We start from the raw sequence: 25,602 nt of genomic DNA on the forward strand, positions 1-25,602 counted from the left end.
TTGTCTTTCCACCTCTTGGTTTCAGTAGTGGCAGGGGAGCACTTTGGAAGCTGGAGGGAGGCACTCTTTTCAAGTGGTTTTGTCTCTGTTCAGAGATTGGGAAGGACGAGCTGGTGCTGGCAGTGGTCTGGGCTGGCTGAGGCGTTGTGGGCCCTGCTCCTGCCTCCCTCTGCTCCCACAGCCTTTTATAGCAACAGCCATGGATGCCATAAATACAGCAACCTGGCCAAGCAGGAGGAGGCATTTGGCTACCTGGGTGCACTTACTCACAGCTCACTACTCCCCATCTCCTGCAGCACAGGAATGAGTGGTGGAAGCATTTGGCAGATGGAATTTGGCCCAGAGTATACAGTGCTTTCAGCATCTTCCTGTGCATAATGTGCATTTCTTTTATGAGAACTTTTGGAACGCCTGTCTGTAATTATTCCATCCTTTTAGCAGTGCCTCTGAACAATACCAATGGCATTCGCACAGGGAATACCACGTGAGCCTGACATAAGAAATACCATTCCAGGCACATGGTGTGATCCTGTGCAGGGCCAGGAGCTGGAATTCAATGATCCTTGTGGTCCTTTCCAGCTCTTAGCTTCTGTGATTCTATGATTCTATTAGTCTACTTGTGATCGTTGATGTTGGTTTCTCAAATGCCAGGGAATTCCTGGGAATGGTTTTGCTGGATGGGAATTTTAGGAAGTTGTCATTCCTTTTGTTCCCAATTAACTTTGGGTTTTGTGGCACATATTCCACCTTTCATAGTAGGATAAAGATATATTATCCCATGGATTTTCTGCAACTACGTCCATTTCTGATGGAGACTATAAAAAAAAAGTCAGTTACTCTGGAGCTTAATGCAAACTGACAGTGCTCTGTTATAGAAGAACTCTCAAAATTTTGTAGAAAGCAATCACTTATGTTAAAATATAAAATATCTACAACTCTGAAGCATAAATCATTTACACCAAAATGTAAAAATATTAAGATGCCAAATTGTGCAGAAAATCACTCTGAGACTTTGGAAAAGAAGTAATTTCTTCCTATTGAACCAACAACTTTGCAGCAGGGGCCTGGATATCAAACAGGGTGAGTGTTCCAATTTCCATCACCTTTTATACCTGGATATCAAACAGGGTGAGAATTGTGGCTGTGCACCATTTCTGAGTGGAGTTAACATGCCACAGTAATAAATGATCTGCAGCGTGATTTCATGGAGTCCTGGAATGCTTTGGGTTGGAAGGGACCTTAAATCCCATTCCATTCCAGCCCTGCCATGGGAAGGGACACCTTCCACTGTCCCAGGCTGCTCCAAGCCCTGTCCAGCCTGGCCTTGGGCACTGCCAGGGATCCAGGGGCAGCCCCAGCTGCTCTGGGCTCCTGTGCCAGAGCCTTACACCCTCACAGGGAGGAATTCCTTCCCAATATCCCATCCAGCCCTGCCCTCTGGCACTTGAAGTTGCTGATAGTGAAGGGAAATTCTTCAAGGGACAAGGGAAACAAAAGAGTGTGGGAGGGCACAACGGGTAATGGGAGTGAACTAAAGGTGCCCAGAGGGCACACTATGGAAATTTGATGTTTGCAATAGAGTCAGTTGGCAAATCAGCTTTCATTTCTGGTTCCCTAATTGTTCTAAGGGAAAGAAGATGATGTTGGCTGTAAAAGCATCTGTTAACACTCTTAGTACAGGGGAGGGGATTAGTCAGATGTCACCAAGCTAATCAGGGACAGAGCTCTTCTAAGCAGCCATGAAGCCATCCCTTAGAACCCGATGTGCTTGGAACTGAGTCTACAGACATTCCCTTTTCCTCTCTGTGTCAGGATTACAGCATTCCCCTTCACATTGTGTGGTGCTGCACTTACTTTCCATTTTCATAGAGGAGTATTAAAGCTCCCAGGGGAGATTTTTTCATGCAACTTCAGTCCATTGCAGATTTGATCAAAAAATGTTTTGGAATAGTTTATCTTAAGCTCAGTATTTCTAACATAGGTATTCACTTTTGGAAGCCTCACTTTCTCTAATGCTGTAAGTCAAGAGGAACTATTTAATCAATCTATCTAACCTCAAACATTTCTTTCTTTTTATCAAGATTTTTCCATTCTGAGTGCTATGATTTACTTTTATTACTGTGATGTCCAGAAATCCATGTGCAAAACTAGAAGATGGCCTTGCTTATGATGTAAATTGAGTCGAGTAAAGAAATCTTTTTTCTGATTAAAAATAAAATAATGTGTATGAAACACATTATAAGGAGACTGGTGAAGAAATAGAACCTTTCCAGATACAGCAGTTCAGTGCACAGGAGCTCTGCAGAAGCAGCTCTGGTGCAGATCTCGGATCTGATGTCACCACACCTGCAGTCACAGGTGTCATGTTTTGACAAATGTCCAGCTTAAATAGAATTCCTTTTAAAAGCACTACTAAAAGCATCTCAAATTATCTTTTCATCAAATACTGCTAATGCTGTGCCATATTTACCTTAATATAAACAGTAGCCCTCTTCAATAGTTTCTAATAATGTAGGAAAAACTTTTGTTTCCAGCTCCCATCTTCTATCTCCAGGCCACAGTGTGAATCCCAGGAACTGGAAAGTGCATTTTACTGTGTGTCATTAATAGAAAGTTTCTCTGGGCATTCAACATCCAGAAATTTGGCTTGATCCCGTGTGGGATTTCTGGGCTGTTCAGATGGTCTGGGGAAAAGCCCAAAGATGGCCTTGGGCCCCCGGGTTCGAAAGGACGAGAGGAAGCTTCAGATTTGTTCTTGGTCTTGGTGTTTATTAATTGCTTATCTAAAAGATTTTCTCTTGGCCTGACAGAGTTCTGCTCAGCAGTCAGCCATGGGCACACACTGAAAGCCCCTGGGTCGGTCACCTATCTTTATACCCGGAGTTACGTATACAATATTTATCATTTTTCTCCAATACCCTCTACCCTTATTAACCAGTGTTCCCCTAGTAAGGTCCAATCCTGGAGTGCCAACATCACCACAGAAGATGGAGGCCCAGAGGAAGAAGAAGAAGGAGAAGGGCATGCCCCAATCCCTCCATCTTGCCTCTCTAGACCCCCCTGTACAGGGATCTTAAACCCTGTATCTCACACTCCAATTAACTTATCCCTTCACCATTCACCCCAGTGAAATCCTCCCGTCCTCATACTGATGTCATCTCCCATGTGGGATCAAAGTCCAGCCACCAGACATCTCTGGCAGCATTCCAGGACTCCCGAGCCCCCCAGGGGGGGTCTTGCTCACCCTGCACCCCAGTTCTGAGAGACTGAGATCCCACAATCCCGAACTTCTGCAATCTGGAGTAGGTGACAGGAAGTTTAAATGAGTGGCTTGAGGTGAGGATCAGCCCCCATCATTACAAAAAAAGTTTCCTGTGTTGTCTTTTTTGCAGTTCTTTTCAGAAAGCTGCTGTGAAACACACTGCTGTGATTCCTTTTGAAATGTGAGAAAAGTGAAAGGATTCTGCATTTAAATATTCCATCCCCAGGAACGTTAGTGTGGCTTATACATGATCTTCAAACAGAGCACAGTCTGTCCTTGATTTCAGCAGGGTCACCTTCACTTGCATTGTGGGCCTTGGTTTGAAATGAAATCTGAAATGTGTTGGCCCTCTGGGGCCCGTGCCTGGCCTCAAGGACAGGTTTGCCTTTAGAAATTTGTCCATATTCATCCTGTTTTGGTGAGAAACAAAGAAAGGATTGTTGTTAGTTTCACTTGAAAAATTTTGGAATAAGAATGAAGAAAGATTTTGTTTGAAACATCGATAGTTTATTCAATTTGCTGCAGGACTGAAAGTTTTCTAGGAACATCTGTGTAATTTGGTTTTATTAAGTGTTGCATTGCCTAGCAAAGACAGCCAGAAGTGTCATGCAGTCCAGATGTCTTCATCGATCTACTTTTGATCTTTTAGGAACAACATTTTTGATGCCTCAGTCCTCACTCTCACACACACAGCACACACTCTGTACCTATGGAAATCAATCAGCAGTGGAGCTGTGTCATTTGCTGTCAGAAAATAGAATTTTCTTGGCATGAGACCCACAATTCAGGGCAAGTCAGTAATCAGAGAACTACGGACATGTAGCAAGGCTACCAGATTTAAAAATAAATATATCACAGGCTGATGGAATTTGTACACAAAGAAATTCACTCAATGCCCTGAGTGAGTAACCTATAGCAAAATATGCAAGTGCTGTGATTTTGAGGTGATTTCCAGATATAAATGTTTCCAATTATAAATGTGTGAGGGCTTTTCTGATAATGGCTCATTTTCTTTGACATTTTCCCATGTGTTTCCTGTCTCACTGTTTAAATCAAGCAGCTCCTCAGCCAGTGCTGGAACCTGTAAATTCCTGCTCTCTTGGATTGCTGCAGTCACAGGAGGAAGGCAGGGGTGGCTGTGGCATGAAGCAAAGCAGTGGTGCTGTACTGGTGGGGTTTCCACACGAGGCTGGAAATATCCCCCAGCAGCTGTTTCACCCAGTCCTGCCACACCTCTCACCTGTCCATCTGTCATTTACTTCTCACCTTCCTCACCTGCAGGGCACTGCAACTTCCTCCAGTGTTTCAGTGATGGAAATGTTTGTGATTTACCACTTTCAGCGAATTTGCAGCTCTGTGCTTCACACCTGACAGCTATTTTCCATTCCATCACAACTCCCAGGAGAGCTCAGACTGCAGGCAAAGTTACCCAGGAGTGGAGAGCGAGCATTCCTGCCTCTGTGCTGGGTCTGGTTTGGTGCCACCTGCCCTCACAGGTGGTTTCATGGGCCAGGTTTTGCTTTCTCTTCTTCTGGGAGGTTTCGCTGCTGCTCCAGAGATTGGTAGGAAAGCTGCCAGAAGGACCAGGGATCTTATGTACAAGCTTCTCCTCTATTCCCAACCTGTCAAGAATTTAATTTCCTCAGGCAACAACAAAGAAATCCCCTGAAGTTAAGAATGGAATTATTGGGGAAAGCTTTTACTGGCTTTGGCACTTCTGTCCTCAAAAAACCTGGAGCTTTCTGCAGGCAAAGCCTCTTTGGACTGCATTTGGTTTTGCTGGACCAAGGTCTCCTAGGCTGTGTACAGAGAGAATGAAGGACCATGCCAAGAGTAAATGTTAATATTTCTGTATTGCTTAGAAAAAGATAGTGCTGCTCTTTCTGAAGGTGCCACACAGAGCACAATTTGCAGACAAATTAAGTTTGTTGGTTGGATGAATCACGTTCCAGTGGAAAATTAACCAGTGAAAATGTATTTCCTACAAATTGCTGGGAAGAGTTGGTCAATTTACCAAAATGGAAGGAGCAGACAGAGGGCACAGGAGGGGAAAAGCTTTCCAGGGTCACAGATTCTGCTCTGCTGATTCAGGATCTCCCTTAACCTCATTAACAGTTTGAACTAGTGCTAATGATTGTTTTGAACCCTGTGTGAGGCAATGGGAAATCATTTACCAGAAAATGTTAAATGCTGAAATTGTCCCACAGAATAATATTGTATTAGAAGATTGATCAGCAGAATTGATCTCAGTGTAACTCCTTCCTCTCAACATGGCAGAATACAATGATTATTTCTACTTGAAGCAATGATAGAAAATGCATAAAATTGGTTGCAGGCCTCAAAGGATCAACAATCGTCAATATTTAGCTGCTCCCTGATGAGTTCTCTCTGGACTCCAATTCACTTTCTGTGAAGGCAATGAGAAAGACTGAGCCTTAAAACTGTCTTGGTTTGAAAGACCGGTGTCTGCCAAGCAAGGCAGAAACCTCCCTTGGAACAGAGAACATGACCCTTTCCCTCCCAATTATTATAACTTTGAAATTACGGGGTTTTCAGGCAAAGAGAGGGGCAGAGGAGTGAGTTTTTTATTAGTGTGTGTGCCAAGGCAAACAAACAACAGCGAGAGAGCCCAAACCCAGCCCAGGCGCTCCTGGCCGCGGGTGCTTCCCCATGGGTGCAGTTCCGGGCACAGCCACAGGGGGCGCTGCTGGCTCCCGGCCGGGCAGGGCGGTACCGCCGGGCCAGCAGGGGGCGCTGTGGCGCGGGCTCGGCCGCGTTTCTCCCTCATGAGGCGATGGCGGCCGAGCTGGATGGTGAAATGGGCCGCAGCAGCAAAGCGCTGGGAGGGCAGGGGTGAGCAGACCCAGAGTAGCAAAATAAATGTATCAGAAACTCTGCAGCTGTAGCAGGAACTGCGGGGTGTCCAGCAGGGAGTGTAAAATCCAGAAAACCTGGAGCAGTGGCAGAGAAATGGCGGGGCTGGGCCGCAGCAGCCGAGCCGCTGAACACGGCCTGGAGAGGCTCCTCTGGAGGCCGAAAGGAGTTTCCCCTGAGGGACCCGAGATGGTGAGGGTCCTTTTTTTACTGAGACAGGGTGTTAATAAGGTTCCAGTGCAACAGCTGCTCCCACAAGCAGAGCTTCACTCGCTGTGGGAGCAGACAGCAGGAGACAGAGCCTCACCCCTCACCGTGGTGGTGAATTCTCCCCACAATGGCCGCAGCCTGTCTCCTCACCGATCTGACAGAAGAGAAAACCCCACAGGTAAGACAGCAGCAGCTGCACCCTTCCCCTACTTTGGCCATTTCTTTAATCTGTCTTAAATACTGGTCGTTATTGTCTCTTAGCAACAGATGGGACAAAATTCCATGAAAGAAAGAAACAAAAGAAAAAATCCTAACCCCCAACAAAGTGGTAAGGTATTTGGGAGTGTAACTCACATTAGAGCGTCAGGATTTCACCAGAAGGAGGAATTTCTCTCTTTGCCCCAAGGTCAAGCCCAGGCTCTGGTGTGTCCTGATTCCTCTGGAGCCCTGGGGGCTGAGCAGGAGTCCCTGTGTGGATGTGTCTGACCTTGGTCTGAGGTGTGAGTTAGTCAGGAGCTGTTTGCATCAGGCACTGTCTTTCTTGCAGGATTTGCCTCCTTCGTACACTGAACCCCCTCCTGCCTTTGCTGCTCTTACCCAGCCCTGTAACCTGTCCACTTTGCAGGGCAGATGCACTTGAGTGCTCAGAGTCTCTTAGTGCCTTTCCACCATCCCTTTTTGTGCCTTCAGCTCCTGCACTTTTTTATTAACACAGCCAAAGGTACAACAGAGTTCAGCTTCCTGACCCCAGTCGTGCTCTCTGACATTTGCTGCTACGAGGAGGCTGCTCTGCAGCTCTCACTCAGACAGCACTAAATGGTGAGCGCTATCTCCCATTCCCTCTCTCCACCAGAGCAGAGGAAACCAATGGGGCATCAAAATGCCACAAAGACTCTGTTAAATGTGTGATTCCCCCGACCTCTCCTTTTGCGGGCTCTAAACTTCTCTGTCACTGTCACTGTTTTATGGTCAGTGATGCGATGCCATTCCTGTCTCAGGGATGTGCTGCTCCAGCTCAGCTGCTCCTCAGAACCAGCCAGACTGGGATTCCAAACTGTGCCCACCAGTCTCAGAGCACACAGAACAAGTGGCAGTCTCTTCCCCACCCTGCCCTTCCCCTGGCACAATTTACTTCCCTATTCACTCCCTAGAGTAAGGCCTAAAGCAACAGATTGCAGCATGGACTGAAGGAGGTTCTCATCAGTGCCAGCTCCTCCAGTGACAGTAAACTGTGAGCATTCCTACTGAAGGGCCATTGGAGTCTGAAACATTGAGATCTGTATGGAATTATTCCAGGACCCCTAAACTAGTCCATGTCACAAGCCTGGGACACTCAGAAATGTGGAAGGCTCTGTGTTCACCTTGATAGCGACCAGAACCCCAGGCTGTTCTTTATCTGCTGATAGAAAGGGTAAAAACTACTATGGAGTTTATGCTTATTAACAAATCTTCATGTCCCAGCAAATGGATACAGGGATTTACTGATCTGTTGTCAGTGATGACACCGACACATGTCAAATCCTGCTCTTGGGAAAAGACAAAATCCTCCAAATGGATCTCCACAGTTCTTTTCCTTCAGCCACCCACAAGTCATGTCTGGCCTAATCCCTGAGCTTTGGCCGGGTGTCAGGATGAGGATAACACAACCTGGAACAGATCAATACCTCACTGAGGCAATGGCCAGAGATCCCCATGGCCCTGACAACAAAAAGACCATTGATTCTGTTCTGATTGCATTGATGCAGAGTGTCTCATTCCACACCTGCAAAAGAAGTGCTGGAATTGCACCTACAGGAAAAGGAGCTGATCTTGTGACCCGCTGATGTTATCTGCTCTGCATCAGTCTCATCTTTCCTTTGCTCACATTGATCTCTTTGGGTTTGTGTTTTTCGCTGGTACTTTCATGGGAAGATGAAAAAGAAGGGTTGCTATGCACTGAAACAATAAATTCCTCAAAGCCTGAGCAGGCTTTGAGATCTCTTCATCTTTGGAAGTTGTTAAACCTTGCATGAAAGTGCTTTCCAAGGTGATAAATTAATGGATGTATCCTGAGTGATGACCACAGAAATAGACATTAAGCAATGCAAAGAGCTATTATCCCACTTCATTGAAGCAATTATCCAGGAAACCATCTAATCAGCTTGATTCCTGATGGAAAGTCAGTGATTTAGGGAGGAAATCATCCATTCCACAAATAAGCAATAATCTAAGAATGAGGAAAACCTACCTGGATGCATTAGCTGTAGTCATCTTTCTTGTGCTATGCAAGCTCCCTTTCCTGAGCACAGCCAAAAGCTGACTGCAGGCTTATCTAATGAAGCTGATACTGTAGACTCAGCACAAGCTGGAGCCAGGCCAGTACATTAGGATGGAAGCACCAGAGAGGCCCTGAGTGAACAGATTCCTAATGGATAAGGAGCAAGAATCTTTTTCATCTTTTTTCATCTACTTTGACCTCTCTGCATTATCTGAAACCACTGGACATACTATTTCACCCAACAAAACCACTCTTTTCCCTAAAAGTGGCATGAGGGAATGGAGGAATGGGCTAAAATGGCCCAAATTATTTTAGGGACATGTATTAAATATTTAAGGAAAACATCACTTTTTCCAATAAATTTCTGCTTTGTTTAGTCCAACAACTATCAAGCATAGGGCAAACTGGTTAAATAACCTGAAGGTAAATACCAGCAACTTAAAGAAATAAAAACAGGTTTACCATTGGTTAACAGAAAATAAATGAAATTGGTCAGAGTTTAGGCAAGATCAGTGTATAGTGAAGAAAAGCTGGCAGAGGTAACACAGAGAAAAGAAGATATTTTGAGGCAATGACCTTGTGCCATGTGTGCAGTCCAAATAAACCAGTTCATTCTGTGCAGTTCCAGGAGAGTGCCTGAATTTCTCATTGTGTCTCATAGCAGCATCCATATCTCCATTTAGCAATGTTTTCCATTATCATAATGTATCTCCAGTTATTTATGCTTTCTGTCACCTCCTGGCTGCTCTGTGATCCTGGGCAGGAGTCCCACAGAGCCCAGGAAACTCCGTCGTGTACGGAATGCTCCGGCACGGCTCTCCTGCAGCACGCGCTGCCCTGAGCCAGCACAGCCCAAGGAGTGATTCCTGATTTCTGTTCTGGGTCCTTCACACTTTGTAATTACCCTGCTCTTTGTTTTGGAGGGATTTTGTGTGTCTGGCATGGCAAAGTGGGACAATGGCAGATGGAAGTTGCTGGGTCGGTAGCTGTGAACTCCCACAGGTTCTAAGTACCACCACAAATGTTACCACACTCCAGTGCAAGCACAAATTAGGTTGTTTGTGACTCTGTCTTTTGTGAAACAAATGTACAAGTTATATTTTTGGACAAGGAAAATTTTTCCTTGTTAATCACTCCATACTTTTCCCTAGGATGAAACTCTTCCCTAAATGCACCTGAACCTCTGTGGAGCTGGGTGGGTGCCAGCAGTCAGTGGGTGGATGATGTGATGAGCAGGGTGTCACAGAGGGTGTAACAACAAAGTTAAACCCTGCAACATCATGATTTGGGTCCATACAGAGGAATGCAGCATCAAGGAAGAGAGAGCAGTTCTCCATCCCTGCTTTTGTCTGGGATGAACTCCCTGTGGTGCCCCTTAGCTGAAGGAACTCTGCAGTGGAAATATTCTGCAGTCTGCTCCACTGAGCCCTTCTCCTCATTGCAATATTCTGGGCACTTCACACCTTTGTGGAGAGGAGACACAGACAAACCATTTATCATATCTGAATTCAAATTCTGGGCAACAATTAAAGAATAAGCACTAGTAGAATCCGTTTCTCTAACATCCATTCCTCAGTGCAGCCATTCCAGGTGTGAAAAGAGTTTAATCTTTAGGTCTATTTCCCTGAGGATTGACCTTATATGTTAAAAAAAGCCCAGTCTGTAATTATAAAGTAAGTGATAAGCATCAAATGGATTGTTACAGAACCCTTTTGTTGCCTTTATTGCATGATAAGGAGCAGTTGCTGTGTAACCTTGAATGTGGGCAAATAACTCATGCTAAACACATTGCGACAAAGATGGCATTTTGGCAGGGCTTTGATGTAGGTCATTTTATTACCAGGCTGAATCAAACTACAAACTGATGTCAAACTCATGCCAAGAATGCTAATAACACACTGATCAATGAGGTGCTGGATTTCTCAAGTGAAGTGGTCGAGGGAAAATGCAGACATAAAAAGTCTGGAATTCCAAAGGTTGAAGTGCTCGGGCTATTATACTGGGAGGAATTATATTCCTTGCATTAGGACAAGTTTTCTTTACTCCAGGGGCCTTTAGCTGAGTGTTGAACAGGACAGTGTCAGAAAGTATGTACTTATCTTTATTTTTCTTGACCTTTATGTGCAAGTAATTTTTATAGTTCCATTAACTAGTAGGATCATTTGCAAACCACTGTACAAAGTGTATTATGAAGAATGCCTTGGGGACCATTGTATCCTATTATGTTGAATGTTAATAGAATGAAAAATTAATTTAAACTCTAAAGACTTGAGCAAGGCAAGACTTCCCTTTTATAGGAGAAATTCCAAATTTTATTTGCTATGGTAAAACTTTAGAGCTGTACCCTAATATGACCTTTATAAGCCTAATTTGAATCAGTCAGTGCATGAGTCTGATTGTTTGCCAGTTTAAGTAAAATTACTTCTGTCAAAGCTTCCCTGTTTAAAAAAGGGGGTTTTCTGTGACCCCCACACTTGGAATTAGTCACTAGTGAGCTCTGAGCTCACAGTGCTTGTTTAGCAATTAATCAACCAGAGATGAGACAGCCCACGGTTCCAAGAAGCATCTTCACCTTACTTGAATCTTTAATTGCTCATTAAACATCATCATCTTCGGCGATGTGGGACTTCAGAACACCTGAAAACAAGGATACAGTTCTTTATAATATATTTTTTATTATTTTTCATGTGTCTGAGTGCTTTAGAATGAGTTCTCTCTTGAGTCTTGCTGCTAAGTCTCATGTTGCACTCTTCCCATAGGACTGCAGCTAGACAAGTGATCAAGGAAATTTCCTTGCCTAATTAGTTACTATTATTTCATATTTATGTTAACATAGTTGAGGTGTGATAAATTTGTGTGGAAATCAGCTAAATTTAAAGCAGTAATGTGGAGGAGTTCTGTTATTTGGAAGAGTAAAGAACCAGTCCCCCATGAACCTTCTCACTCACAATATTTGCCTTGAGGTGAGAACGTGGCCGAGTTAAAAGGGTAAAAAATGCTGCACATTTTACATGGCAGAGTGATTTATTATTGCAAATGTCCATACAAGCAACAGCAAAATCTCTGTTTTGACTTCCACATCTCTTATGCAACTAGGATGTCACATCAATGAGAAATCAAAGCTGTGCAGGACACAATTCCCAAGGTATCCCTATTCCATTCCAGCATATCCTATATCTTTTAGCTCACTGTAGTTTAAATGAAAACCTATAAATTTGTGACTGTTCTATATGTGAACTTCTCCTTGTTCTGGATAACCAGCCATTTTCAAATGATTCTAGGAAGGTGTGTATATTTTGATTGAAATATCCTGTTTATCTAATATCCTGTCCTGAATTTCATCCCACAGCTGTAGAGCAGGATGCTTCACTGTCTCCAGAAGGCCTAACTCGAGTAAAATAAATGCACAAAAGATTAGGACAATTAGTGACTAGAGATTAGCTATGAATATTTCATGCCCACTGCAATACTGTCTAAACACAAGATATGGAATAAGAATAAATTGCATTTTTGACATGCAGCAAACGTAGAAAGGAAATGATTAATTTAGAAAGATCTTACAGTCATTTTAACGAGGCAGCCTTCTAATCACTGGTCACGTGGGATCTGCTGGATAAAGAGCAGGAAAGTTTGTCCCACAGGATTATTCTAAGTTCACCTGCATTTTGATGTTGGATTTAAATATTTTGTGAACAGCTCAGTGGGTTTGGTCTGCAATGATCCAACGAGAGAATAGGCAGCAAAATGTTTCCGTGAGCTTTGTTGGCAGCTGGGTGTGGGTCCAAGGTGTGACCCAGTCTGGAGCCCAAGCAGTGTCAGGTGTAGCAGGAGTCATTCCAAGTGACAAGGCAGAGGTGGAGAACTTTTGGTGTGGGAGGGATCTGGGAACTGAAAGGGCTCCAGCTTTCATTCCACCTGCCGATCAGGGAAACTTCCAGAAGCTTTGCTGGCTGATTTCAAAGGAATTGGGTGGTTCAGCTCCATTTTCACTATAGCACCCCAAAGCTACTTCCCAAATCAGCCTTGGTGTGAACAGGAAAGAATTATCTTTGTCTTGGGATAAGTCTTTTGTAGTGCAGTAACTTCAGGACCAAGTTACCCAACTTCAGGATCAGTAACCTAAAACTTCAGGCAGTTCTTGGTTGAGTAAACTCAATACCCACAATTCCCACCTGATATAAAAACACAGGTTATATGACCATAGATTATATATGAACTAAATAATGTATTTTATATATATGTACATACAATTTAATACAGTGACCTCACTGCCACTGCTTCATATTTTCAACAACTCATACACGTTGGTCGAGATGGAAATGATGTGTTCCAGCTTAACTGTCCCATTTGAGTCTCTGGCACAAGGAGTTTCTGGCAGTGTCCTCAGTGGTAAAATGAAAACAAGGTAGTAAGCAACAAAGTTGAGTCTTTAAAGCAGTTATTCAGTGCTGTCCAGGCTCTTTAGTATGTGATGGGCACACACTGGAAGCTGTCAAGACACTGAAACAGCACAGGAAAAGAGAATCCTAAAATCTATGAGCTGTTCCTCAGCCAACCTGTTTGTCTTGGTTTGAACTTGAGGATATTGAACTTCCAGTATTAAACCAGTGACACAGAGAACTGTAGTTATGGAACACTGGCTGACCTTGAAAAGACAAAAATGCACTTACAGCCACTGCATCATGGAGTAAAATTATTTATTTTCCTGGAGCTGTTTTTTAAATGAAATCTATTTTGGATCTTAATATACTTTCAAGACTGAGCTCCATTTTGTCTTATGAGCAGTTGCAATTTGAGTGCGATATAAGAAGCTGCAGTTCTGTAATATAATAATAATAAATGTCAGTTTGGTAAAAACTTTATTACGAAGCAAAACTGCCAACCAAAGGAATTTCTGGTGTGTGAGTTTTTCATTGCAGGGCTGAAGTGACAAATGAATTTATTGCTGTCAAGAGACCTATATTTTATTTTGGTCACTTAGCAATAATTAAATCTTGTGAGTAATTTTTGTGTGTGTGTTTGCTCTGTTTAATATTTTTAAACAAAATATTGCTCTCTAAGGCATTGTTTAGGGTATGTTTAGCAACCACTTAATATGTTTACAATGCTGTGTGTTGTTTCCTCTCAACAGCACTGTGCACAGAGGAGTGTGTGCATGGAAGATGTGTCTCTCCTGACACGTGTCACTGTGAACCAGGCTGGGGAGGGACTGATTGCTCAAGTGGTGAGTAAAGATACCAAAATATGATAAAAATATGTGTTGCTATTAAAAACCAGGTATTACAAAGCAGTGGCCTTAGAACTTGGATTATTTGAATGGAAAAATGAGTGTTGTCTGCTGGTTATTTTGTAAAAGTTCATATTGGGCTGGAACAAATGACCTTTAAGGTCCCTTCAGTCCCGATCATTCTGTGGTTCTATGAATATGTGAAAATACCCTTTCCCAGGATAATGACATTGGACTTTTTTGGTTGTGTTTTGCAAAGAAATGTGAAATGCAGTGGAGGATGCTCTTAATGCTTTTGGTCCTGTTATTAGGACACCAGTGCAGATAATAGAGCTCTAGAAAGAATTTTTTCTCTCTCAAATCTTTAATACAGCACATTCTTCATGAAATACTCTGTGGAGTGTTGGAGCTGTTTGGAAAGCACTCTCTCCAGATAGAATTCTTGTCCTGTTCAAGCCAGGGGGAGTTTTGCCATTGACTTTTCAGGCAGCCCAGATTCTCTCCTCTGACTTACAATCCATTCCTTAAATCCATACTTCCAAAGTCAGGGAAATGGGAGTTGGGTGTTCTGCACCTTTTGCTAGGAAATTAATCCACACTTGAGGCTTTCAATTCTTTCAGCTGGCAAGGCTGTGTTTGTTAAACTCTCTTAATTGGGCACGGTGAGTTGAAGTGGTTGGTTCATGCTGGAATGGAGCAGGCACAAACATCCGAGTGTGACGTAACACAGGCCTGAGACATTATTGACAAAACAGGAATAAGCTTGATAAATGGAGTCAATTTGTGCATCAGGCAAGTAAATAAAGCTGCATGGGTAGAGATGCTGTGAAATGAAACTGAATGGGTGTTTTGTTTTGTGTTGGCTTCCTCCCTCTCTCCCAGATTGATTGGGATCTTAAGAAAAAGAAGGGAACAGAGGAGGGATCTATAGAGGGAGGAATTAGAAGGGAATGGGAGGTAAATGTGCCTGAAGGTGAACACAACCAGAAGCTGAGGGCAGCAGATTCCTGAATGGGTTCCTGGGGTTTTGTCTGCAGCTCTGCTGAATATTCCAGCAGAAGAGGGAGCAGGAAAGGAGAAGGACTTCAGTCCAGAGGGGATGTGGATGCTCCAGCCCTGGGAGTGTTGAAGGGCAGGTTGGACAGAGCTCTGAGTAACCTGGTGTGGGGGTGGCACCCCTGCAGGAGTTGGGATGAGATGATCAGTGAGGTCCCTCCAGCCCAAACCGTTCTGGGATTATATGATTGCAAGGATGGAAACAAAGGCCAAACTATGGGGTTTAATGCAACATTTTGGGATTTCCTGGAATGCAGACAAGGGGAAAACTGGGCATCATGATATATTGAATATCTATCTTTAAAAATATTTTAAAAACTCCACAACATTAACTGTGAGATATTGTATGGATTCTCAGGAACTCATGTAATGTTATGTACCATTATGTAACAGTACTCATGTACTATTATTCATAGTACTAGATTTAGTTTATCCTACTACTGAGTATTTGTATAGTACATGAACACTAACAGAAGTTAAAAATAATAATAAAAAGACTATGACAGTAAGGACATACAGATTACACATTTATACACATGTGCACTCACAGAGTAAAAAGCACTTCAATCTGTGTAAAAATGGCCAGGAAAGGATAAGATGTCAAAGTACAGAATGGTCTTGTGGACTAAAACTACCCAGTGACTCTTATTAAATTGCTCTAATCTTGCAAGTGGAGATAAAAGAAAAAGAAGGTTTTTCCTATATTGAATATTTAGCTTTTTAAAGTAATTAGGAATATTAAAGCACTGACAATGATTGAGATAGAAACATTATTCATAACTTTTATTTCCGCACTGGGCAGGGATCCAGTATATTTCATTTATGAGGTTTCAGTGGTGGAAAGAGAAGTGTTAGCCAATTCCTAAATTAAATATGCCCTGTTAACTTTTATAAATGATAGCCCAGGATTAGCTTCAAGATTTAAGCTTTCATTTTATTAATATAATTAGTGTGTTTGCTGGCCTATAGTGCCCATTGTCTTTCATTCCCCTTGTTACATGCTGGAGAACACGTGTTCCTGTCCCAGGGTCTGATCCCCCAGGCTCTGCCCAGTGAAATGCTCCTAGGAGGGAAAGTCAGATTTACTGCACCTGAGAGCTGCTCACCTTTGTGCTAGAAATTTGGGTGGCTGGATTATTCATTGTTAGGAGACTTTGTTTAAATTCAAAGGTTCAAAGGAACAGTGAGGTCCCTCACTGATTCCAGCTGAATACAGCACATTGTTACTCCCAGTATTTCCAAGAAAGGGGGAATCTGGAAGCTTTGCCTATCTGAGCTTAGCCACGTTTTTCTGATACATGATCCATGTGTTAAATCATATTTTACTGTTATCCAGTTATAATGTGGAAAACAGTTTTCACTTCTACTGGAATAATGTGTCACCTGTACCTATTTCTGCTCCTTCACGACTGTTGGTAACCAATGAAGGGCACACAGAGCCAAAGGCTGTTTGGGATGTTCCTGCAGGGTGTGCTCAGGACAAAGCAAGGCTGCTGGTCAGTGGTGCCACCCCAAACCCGTGGGGCTGGAGAACTTCCCAAGGCATCCCTCGGGATCAGGGATTTGATGCAGTCACAGGCATATTGCTTTTCACGTTGGCTGTTTGAAGTGCTTTCACTGGGAGAGGGATTGCCAGCCAAAACACTCCCTTTAAATTTAGCAATTAAATTTAGAGATGGAGCTGGAATGGTTTCCTGAGTGATCTCTCCTGAAAGCACTGCTGAGAAGGGGAGCCTCCCTGACACTGGGGCTCGTGTGTTGTCATTTACTCAGGGAAGATCTAAGGGTGCTCACTCTTCCTGAGATACAATTTCAACACCCTGCAGACACAGCCATTATAACTTTCTAAAAGTTATTTCTAAGTTTCACTTGATTTGATGGGTGAAATTCAACCATTAGCAAAGCTCCAGCACAAGGTCCAAGTTCACTTCAGAACCAGAAGTCAGACCTGAATATTCCTCTTTCTTGGAGAGGGTCTGAATGCTGACACTGAGCCCCAATTTCCCACAGAGAGGCAAAGTCCTGGTGTGAAATGCAGTTCCCCAGCGTTGCCATTCTCCCTTGGCTAAAATATTCTCAATTTAATGTTTTGAATTGTTACAGCTACAGCCTGTAGTCATGCAAACAATTTAATCATCTTGCTCAGACTTGGTTTCATGCTTTCCTAGAACCCAGCCTGTAAGACAACAGTTACAAAACTTGCTTTTCAGTGCAGCTTTCCAGTGACTGATCATGGTACATGTTAGAGTTCATCTGTTGTCAAGGTTAAAATAACTTCAGATGAATTGCTAAACAATTATAAAAAACCCCAGTGCCATATTCAGCTCTGCATGTCTCTGTACCTGTGTTTTACTGCATGCTGGTGTACATCTGTCCATGCCCACAGGCCTAGCCTTGATTTCATGCTATAAAGCTGCAATATATTAAGGCTTGATTACCATAACAATAAAAAGAGAAGTAATGAGGTATTAACTAAAGAAGCTCTTGAACAAAATGTTTTCAGCATTTTAATGATGCTAAAAATTAAAAGGAAAATCCTTTTTAAAGACCACTGCATACCTTTCCCTTCCCTTTTAACTTGTTTTATTGAATCATGCCTGTTTTGTCCATGCAATCTGGACTGTTGGTTTTTTAAATACAAAGCAAGATTGCAAATGCTCTGTGTGGACTTACCTGCTCACCTTTCCAATTATTTCAAAGCAATTAGCTTCAAACAGTATGATATACAGGCTTGAAGTTCTGCGGGGATATAATTGCCTGTTGGTGGTTACCTGGCCTCTTCTTGGTCTTGCTCACAGCCATCTGCATTTACAGGCCCTTAGGCCACCATCCAGCAAAGAATTTAAGCTTATCCTTACACAAATAGGATAAGTTTTTCATCTGCTTTAAGTATTTAGGTGGTTGTTCAATTAGTTTTGAAGGAACAGCTAAAAAACTTCAGTGAAATTAATACAAAGCTTTAATTGAAATCATCAGGCCTGTGAGGAATAAGGTGATCTTTCTTTCAAGATGTTAATCAGGTAATTTTATTGAAGACCAATTTGACTCTCATGAGCATTATTTATTGTGAGGAAGGTCACAGAAATCTTTCTGCTTAATAGGGCATTCTTGAAAAAGGGGCAACAGGTAGGAAAAAAGAAAGTTCCAGGCAAGAATCCCGAATTAAAAGCAAAAATCTTCCAAAACTGTGTGTGCCAGTTTGAGAAATTTCCAAGCAAACAAACACAGAGGTTGTAGTGAAAAAATAAAGCGGTTTTCAAAGTGTTTGATTTGTTTTTAGTTTTGAGAGAAAACACAGTACTTTCCCAAAGTGCAATTAAAGAGATGTTGGCATAATAAAGCCAGACCATTTTTCTTGCTGTGTCACCTGGGGGAGAGAGATTATAGTGCTGCTGTCTGGCATAGGCTGATCCATAAGGTATACATATGGATAACATAGTTTTCCTTGGAAAGGATGTTTTGTACAAGCTGTCATTAGGAACAAGAACCTATTTCATCTTTATCTCTTTGTCAAAAATAGCCAAGGTCATAACAACAGGCTGTTGTAACATCACAGCAAGATCACTTTTAAGGGTATAGCCCTGGAGCAGCTGGAGTGCCTCAGTCCTGAGACTCGTGATGAATGGGAACAGCAGATTCTGTGCTAAATCTGAGCGGGGTTGTTTGACAAGCCATGGAAAGCAACAGCAGAACTCTCAGGAGAAAAATGAAGTGTTTTAAAGTGAGGCTGTGGTGGTTTTCAGGCTTGGTTTTGGCATTCATGCTCTCCAACTGCTTTGAACTATTTCTGGAGAGGAAATGAAGTTCAAAGGAAAGATCCCTGGTTCATGAATTCAGACTCAAACAAAATTCATGTGGGAGGCTGATCTGCCAGAATCATTAGCTGAGTTTTCATCCTCAGATTTTTTGGAAGGGACTGACCAGGAAACCACCAGAGTCCACCAAAGAGTTGTGAAGGTGCAAGACCACAGCTCTCGAAGCTGTTAGTGGGCTACTGCTTAGATCCAGAGCCTGTCCCTGAGGGACACCTGCCCATGGCTCATCTGGGACTTGTCACTGTGGGGTTTGTACCTCAGTGACTGCTGTATCCAAGATGAGGTCACAGAACCAGGTACAATGTCCCTGTTTCCACCACAGCCCAAGTGTTTCATTTGCCATTCCAGCTGCTGGGTTTAGAGGCAATTTCTAAAGATCTGTTTGAAGTTGTTAAACTGCAATTGCGATCCAGTCTTAATTATTGCTTTAGCTGAAACAGGATTTCATACCCATAGCATGTGGACTTCAAAGTTTTAACACACTTTTCATTTAAGCCAAGCTCAAATTACAGCTTAATTTTGATGTGATTTGCAGATTCAGTGACAACTGCATCATGCAAAGAGATGCAAATGTACAAAATCAAACTCCAGTGAGGCTCATAGAAGGATCTTCCCATAGCAATTACAGAGTGGAATTGATTTCTGTCTCTCAGTTCTAACAATTTGCTCTTCCTTAAACTTAAAAAACACCCATCTCCCTTCAATCACTGCTGAACTGGTGTAATCAGGTAAACAGCTTGTGTTTAATTTTTGCCTCTGCTGGATGTTGGGCCCACGCACCAGGGCTCAGGCCCTGGGTTTCATGTGTTCCCAGGCTCTGTGACAGCAGCTCTTCCTGGGCCCAGCCCACGCAGGACAGCCTGTGACAGGGAATGAGATGTAAACACAAGCTGCTGTGCAGTGCCGTTGGTGGCACAGCAGCATGTCCTGCATGTATTTTTACACAGATAATTTGGCTGCATTAAACCAGGATGATCCATCACTTTTCATTCGGTGGGAATATTTTGTCTCTTGCTGAAGCTGTTGATATCTGCCCAGTCATTTGTGGCAGTTTCTCCTCACTTTGTGAGGGATGTGGATCCTGTATCCTCTCGGCTTCCATGAATTAACCACTTGGGAGGTGCTGCAAGCCTATGGAAAGGTACTGGAGTGATAAGAGCCTGGGCTTCTCCCACAGTAACAGGGCTGGGCAAAGGGCAAGGGTTCATCTTGAAAAAGGAAAAGTAGATCCAAGATTTACTCTGGGAAGGAACTGCTTTCTGTACTTCTGTGTGATTCATTGGTGATGAATAGATCAGCTGCCAGTTGTTCTAAGTCTTGTACTGAAGTGAGTGAAAAATAGAAATTCAGCACCCTGTGTCCTTTTCACCTTCATCTTCCCTGTCAGAGTCTGGGAGAGTTCTTCCTTCCCTAAATCAGCTGGTTGTGTCTAAAGCCAAGGTAGTGACAGATCATTTCCCCAGCACTCCCAGCTCTCCTCTGAGACTCCCTCTTTTGGATGATTTGAGTCAATTGAGCTGACCTGACTCTGTCTGTTCCAGTCCCTGGAGTTCTGTCTTCCAGCTCGTGCCTTGCTCTCAAGGCTTGATCCAGCCTTGTACTTCATACATATGAATAGTCCTTTTAAAGTCAATAAGGAACAATCTTAACTTCTTTAAGTTAGATAAATGCTTAAGCCATTACCTGAATGGGAGCTCATGAGATGAGGTGGAAACCAGGTTGGTGAGGATCTCTTTTGTAGGGGCCAATATATATTGAGTGTTATTGAGTGTCATACAGGCTGAGCAAGGGCACGAGCATTGCTTGGGTCTCACAGCTGACAAAGGGGACGTGAGAGGACAGGTAAGACCCAGTGACCTGGGCACAGCCCCTGGTGAGCTATCCTTGAGCAGGGTGGAAATTCTGTGTTCCATGGAACTGAACCGCAATTCTTTATGCTGGATATCTCTGCAAAATCAGTTTGAATCCAACACCGAATTCCCGCTGAAAACTGAAAAGGGAAGCTGTGAGTAAATCTTATTGTCTAAAGCCTTAATGATTGCCTGTCAGTAGGGCAGTATGTCAGGGACTGGTGCTTCCAAAAGGGAGTGAGAAAAGGCATTTAGGTTTTGGAGCAGAGAGCTGGGTGTGAGGCTTTGGGAGCAGGCAGGGCTATACAGGGAAGTTGTGTCCCAGAGCACCTCAGTGTTGCTGAGGTGTTTGTAACAGAGCAACAGTGAAGCCCTCCCAAAGCACAGCCCCCCTGAACCTGGAGCACCACTAAGCTGTGTGGCTGCTCTCTCATCTGGGGAACGGCCTGATGAATGACTAAAACTTTGGATTTTCAGGGTAACTTTCAGTAAATGAAACCATGGTTACAAGCACTGAACGGGCTAAACGCATTCCCGTGCAGGTTTGTGTGGTTATGCAAGAGGGAATTTGGCTCCCATACATCTTCCCTTGGCTGCCAAACTGGTGAGAGCAGTGCAGACTTACAGAGAGGCAGCGTATGTGTGACGAGTTGTTAGTTTTATTAATTTGACTGAGGTTTTTCTCACTTTAGACAGAGTAATAGCTATAAAAGAAAGAACCTACTAAAATATCCTCTTTAATGAACTGAATTGCTAATGCTGAATTTCATTGCTGGAGCATCTTACAGTAATGTGGCTTTAAATGTGCACTACACAAATGAACAGACTTTAGATCAATTTAAAAGTACCATTGGTATAATTTTATGGCCTGGTCACTAAGAGCTGTCACTTGGAAAAAAGAGCAAAATTTCCTTTTGCAAAGCATTGGCAAAAATCTCAGCTGCGGACACCCACTCAAAAGTATTTCTGGGGTTTTTGCTTGCTAAAATATACACACAAAATAATTAGTGGTCCTTGGGAAAGCTTCTAAACCACTTTTCCCTGTGTTAGACATGGTGAGGGATTCCAAGGCATGCTTGGAGAGGGCAGAGCTCTGCTCACTGTCCAACACTGAGCTGTCAGGAAATCCCTCAGGAGCTATTTCAGGCACCTGACGCTTGAGAGGCCTGAGGCCTGTTCTGACTTTTGCTGGGTTATGAATTACTGTCCCCAAAGACAAGTGCTACAACTGGGAAAGGGCCTACTGCTCCATCCCATGCTCTTAGGATTTTTTCAAAGCTGTTGTTCTTCTTAGATAAAATACTATTTCCTGGGCAATGTTTAAGGATTGAAATCAAAAAGGGAAACCAAATGTTTCATTCAAAAGTTAGACTTGAAATTTATCGTGGGCCTCCAGCAGCTAAAATTTGTTAGAAAATGGCAGATATTCATCACACAGTGTTAGACACCAGCCTGGCTGTGTGTGGATACCCGAGAGCCAAAGCACAGCCAGGAAATCATTGCAAGAGCAGCAGGAAGTGTGCCCAGGCATGGGAGGCAGGCACATGAACACACAGCTTTCCCTGGTACTGAGGGTTCCTTTGTTTAGACTTAAATTTTAGAATCTACATACCAAGATCCTAAAATACTTTATTTCAGGAAACAGCAGCTGGGTGTATTTTAGCTGCTCTTTGGCTGCACTGAGCAGTCCCCATCGTCCGTGTCCCCTCCCACTAACCCGGTGTTCAACGTGGGCAGTGTCTGCTCCAAGGGAAAGTGTTACATGCTGAGATTTGTCCTCAGGCTTCACCCTAATTTTGTGTGAACTTAACTCAGCCTCCATAGGGCGGGAAGTCCTCATTTATCCTTGATTTCAGTGGGAGTTGAGTAAATTTGTCGTCTGGATTGACTGGGCCCGTATTGGAGCCGAAAAGGGGTGGCAGTGGTGGGCTGGGAAGAGCTCAGCCACAGTTAATATCTGTGCTAAGGAGAGGGAGGCTCTAATGTACAGCTGCCCTTGGTGTCTTGGGTGGGCTGCATTTAAAATACAGCCTGGAGGCAGCTTTGCTAACTTTAGAGATGTGTGATGGTTGCATCTGCAGGAGACTACGCAGAAGCGATGAAACACGGCAGTTTGAAGTGAGAGTGGTGGCACGGAGCTCCTGCACGCCTAATGGGGACGTGGCAGCTCAGTGGAGGGTTCTGTACTTACTGGTTTTGAAGTGCTTTCCATGTCAATAAAATATCTGTGTAGGAATAAGAGACCTCTTTAGAGATGTGTCTGCCATTGCACAGGTGACACTCTGGAGTTTCTCTTCAGCCTTAAAATCACTTGCATTTCTGGTAGCTTCTCCATGCAGGAGGAGGTCGTGGTGATCTTTAATCACTCTGCATAAAATGAGGAAGTTTCAGGGAGTTTTCTTTGTTTTACCCAGTGTTTGTGCTATTGTGAGTTTGATAGTAAGGTTCTGAAGTATTTTCAGAAGTTTCTCTGAGAAATCCTGTTCTTCTAAATTACACTCACAAGAATCCCTCTTAAGCCCCTCAAATAATACTCTGATACTTATTTGTAGTCCTTAAAAAGCCCGGAAAAAGTGTTTACCATAGGAGCAGATACCTTGTGTCCCCAGTGAAATGAGTGTTTGTTGACAGCTTGTCTGCCTTGTTGTTGGGGAGAGAAATAATGAGACAGCAGAGGACTTTAACAAGTGCAAATGTGGCTGTAAATGCAGGGCTGGCAGATCAGAGCCCTCGCAGGTGAGCGTTTTGTTCTCGCCGCTAATGGAGCCCGGGCAGGCAGAGGAGCAGGCCCGCAGCTCTCCAGAAGGAAAAGCATGGAAATGAGGGAATGTGTCGTGACCTGAGGAAATAAATGAGCAGATGGTGTGCCAGCATCATACCTGACACTCCAGAGGAGGTGGTTGTAACATAACCACGGACTGCAAACAGAGTTGTGAACAGAGACCAAAGCCAAGAAAAGCAGGGGAAGGTGATATGCATGGAGACATGGAATAAAAAAGCAGGGCAAAATCAAGATTGAGATATGACAGAGAAGGAATTCAGGGGAAATTCTGGGAAAATAATCAATGTGAGACAACAGGCAGAAGCAGGTGGGGATAGGAAAGGAGGTCAGTGTGCAGGTGACTGACTTGAGACAATCCATAGCTGAATTTGGATGTTTTACAAATGAACACTGTGATGCATGTGAGGTACCTACAATTCCAGCCTTGTGAGCAGACAGGTACTGGCTCTTTCTACCAGTAGGAGAAAGAGGAGATTTTTTTTTTTAAGGAGAAATTACAGATTTTTTTTTTTAAATAAGAAAGTGAAGTGGAAGGACTGAGGATAGAATGGTGATGGGAGATGCCACAGGCAGGTTAATAAGGGCGAAGATTTTTCTGGTTCCAGCTGGAATAGAGTTATTTTTCTTCCTAGTTGCTGATCCAGTTCTGTGGTTTGGATTTAGGATGAGAATAATATTGATCACACACTGATGTTTAGCTGTTGCTCAGTGGTGCTCACCCCAAGTCAAGGACTTTCCATTTTCTCCTGCTTTGCCAGGGACGAGCCCATAAGAAATTAGGAGAGACCATGGCCAGGACAGCTGACCAGAACTGGGCAAAGGGATATTCCATACCAGGGAATGTTGTGCTCAGTGAATAAACTGGGAGGCACCAACTCCTGTCCTGGGATGGGCTGAGCATCCAAGAGTGGGTGGTGAGCAATTGTGTTGTGCAGCAATTATCTTTCCTTGGTTTTATTCCTCTCTTTCTTCTTCTTCCTCTTCCTTTTCTACTTCTATTTATATTATTATTATTATTCCTGTTCTTATCTCAACCAGTGGGTTTGACCCTTTTCCAGTTCTCCTCCCCATCCCACTGGTGAGCAGAGGCTCTGTGGGACTTCATTGCCATCTGAACTTAAATCAGGACAAGAATCTTAACCAGGTGATATCCAGACAGAAGGATTTAGAGACGAAGAGCTCAGGTTCAAGTGGCATTTGTCTTTTTTTGGTGCTGGCAAGGAAACCTGTTGAAGTGTTTATGAAGGGATGTAAATGTCTTTTACAGCACTATGGCTTCAATAAACACTATGTAATGTTTAAACACAACGTATTGAAGTGGGATGCTGGAAGTTATAGTGCATTCAACTGCCAAAAATGCCTTTTCTTGGCCTGGAAGGATCATGCAAGCAAAGAAAGTGCAGTTTTCAATACACAGGGTTTATTTTGTTACTGAAAAAAGCAGAGGTGAAACACCAGGAATTTTGCACATTAGGGAAAATTTATACAGTCAAAAGTTCACTTGTATTTCTGTACTCATGAAAATACTTTACACCTTTAGTCTTGACCTTTCCTTACACCATTTGATTGCCTTCACTGTGTGCTATATAACAAGCACATCTTCCAGTCATTTCCTTACACCTCCAAAAGACCTGATTCAGTGCAGAGAAACAGCAAGATTTTATTTATTAAACATGCCTGTGTTAGCCCAGCAGAATATCTGGATGTTTGGGAGTGAAAATGAGAGTTCTAAAGACTTCAATCTTGTCCAAAAAAAGCCCAGTGAAGGCCATTTGTCAGGGGAGCTGGGAAGAGACGCAAGTGTCACAGATATGGGTGTCTGTCTTTGTAATGGCAAGAACTCCTGAAATATGATCAGTGACCTAAAAGAGGAGTAAAGTCAGAGAATAACAATGCACAATAAGTTTCTGGGTTGTGCAGGGAAATCAAAAGGAGCCTACTGGTACACAGAGTCTTCTGCTTGAAGAACTATAGGGGAGAAAGGTGGAAAAGGGAAAGAGAGTGTGTGAGAAAGGTTCCCATCCACAACTACTTTGTAGCAGTAGGTTTTATCCACTTTCATGGCTTTGGGGTATGCTGTGCAAGAAGGATTTAGGCCCCATTAGGAATAACAGTAAATGCCAGATGGAAATTATGTGTGTATTGTTACTGAAATTATTTTATATCAGGAAGATCTTTATGGGTATCTACCAGAAAAAAGAGAGATAAAACTCTTATTCTTTGATCATGGAGGGTGGTCATTCAACATGAAGTCTCCGCTGTTCATCAT

General features: G+C 43.2%; 1 protein-coding gene across 7 annotated transcripts in view; it reads left to right on the forward strand.

Annotated features, from left to right (window-relative positions):
- MEGF11 (multiple EGF like domains 11) overlaps positions 1–25,602 on the forward strand; it is a 252,326-nt gene that overhangs the window by 71,807 nt on the left and 154,917 nt on the right. For all 7 annotated transcript variants that reach the window (XM_054273115.1, XM_054273113.1, XM_054273116.1 and 4 more), the window contains exon 6: positions 13,735–13,827. In XM_054273115.1, coding sequence (XP_054129090.1) covers positions 13,735–13,827 — 93 coding nt within the window. The remainder of the gene's footprint in view (positions 1–13,734; positions 13,828–25,602) is intronic.

This window comes from Melozone crissalis, unplaced genomic scaffold (genome assembly GCF_028551555.1).
Source record: "Melozone crissalis strain CALT ecotype California unplaced genomic scaffold, PUWL_Pcris_2 ptg000014l_1, whole genome shotgun sequence".
NCBI classification, from domain to species: Eukaryota; Metazoa; Chordata; class Aves; order Passeriformes; family Passerellidae; genus Melozone; species Melozone crissalis.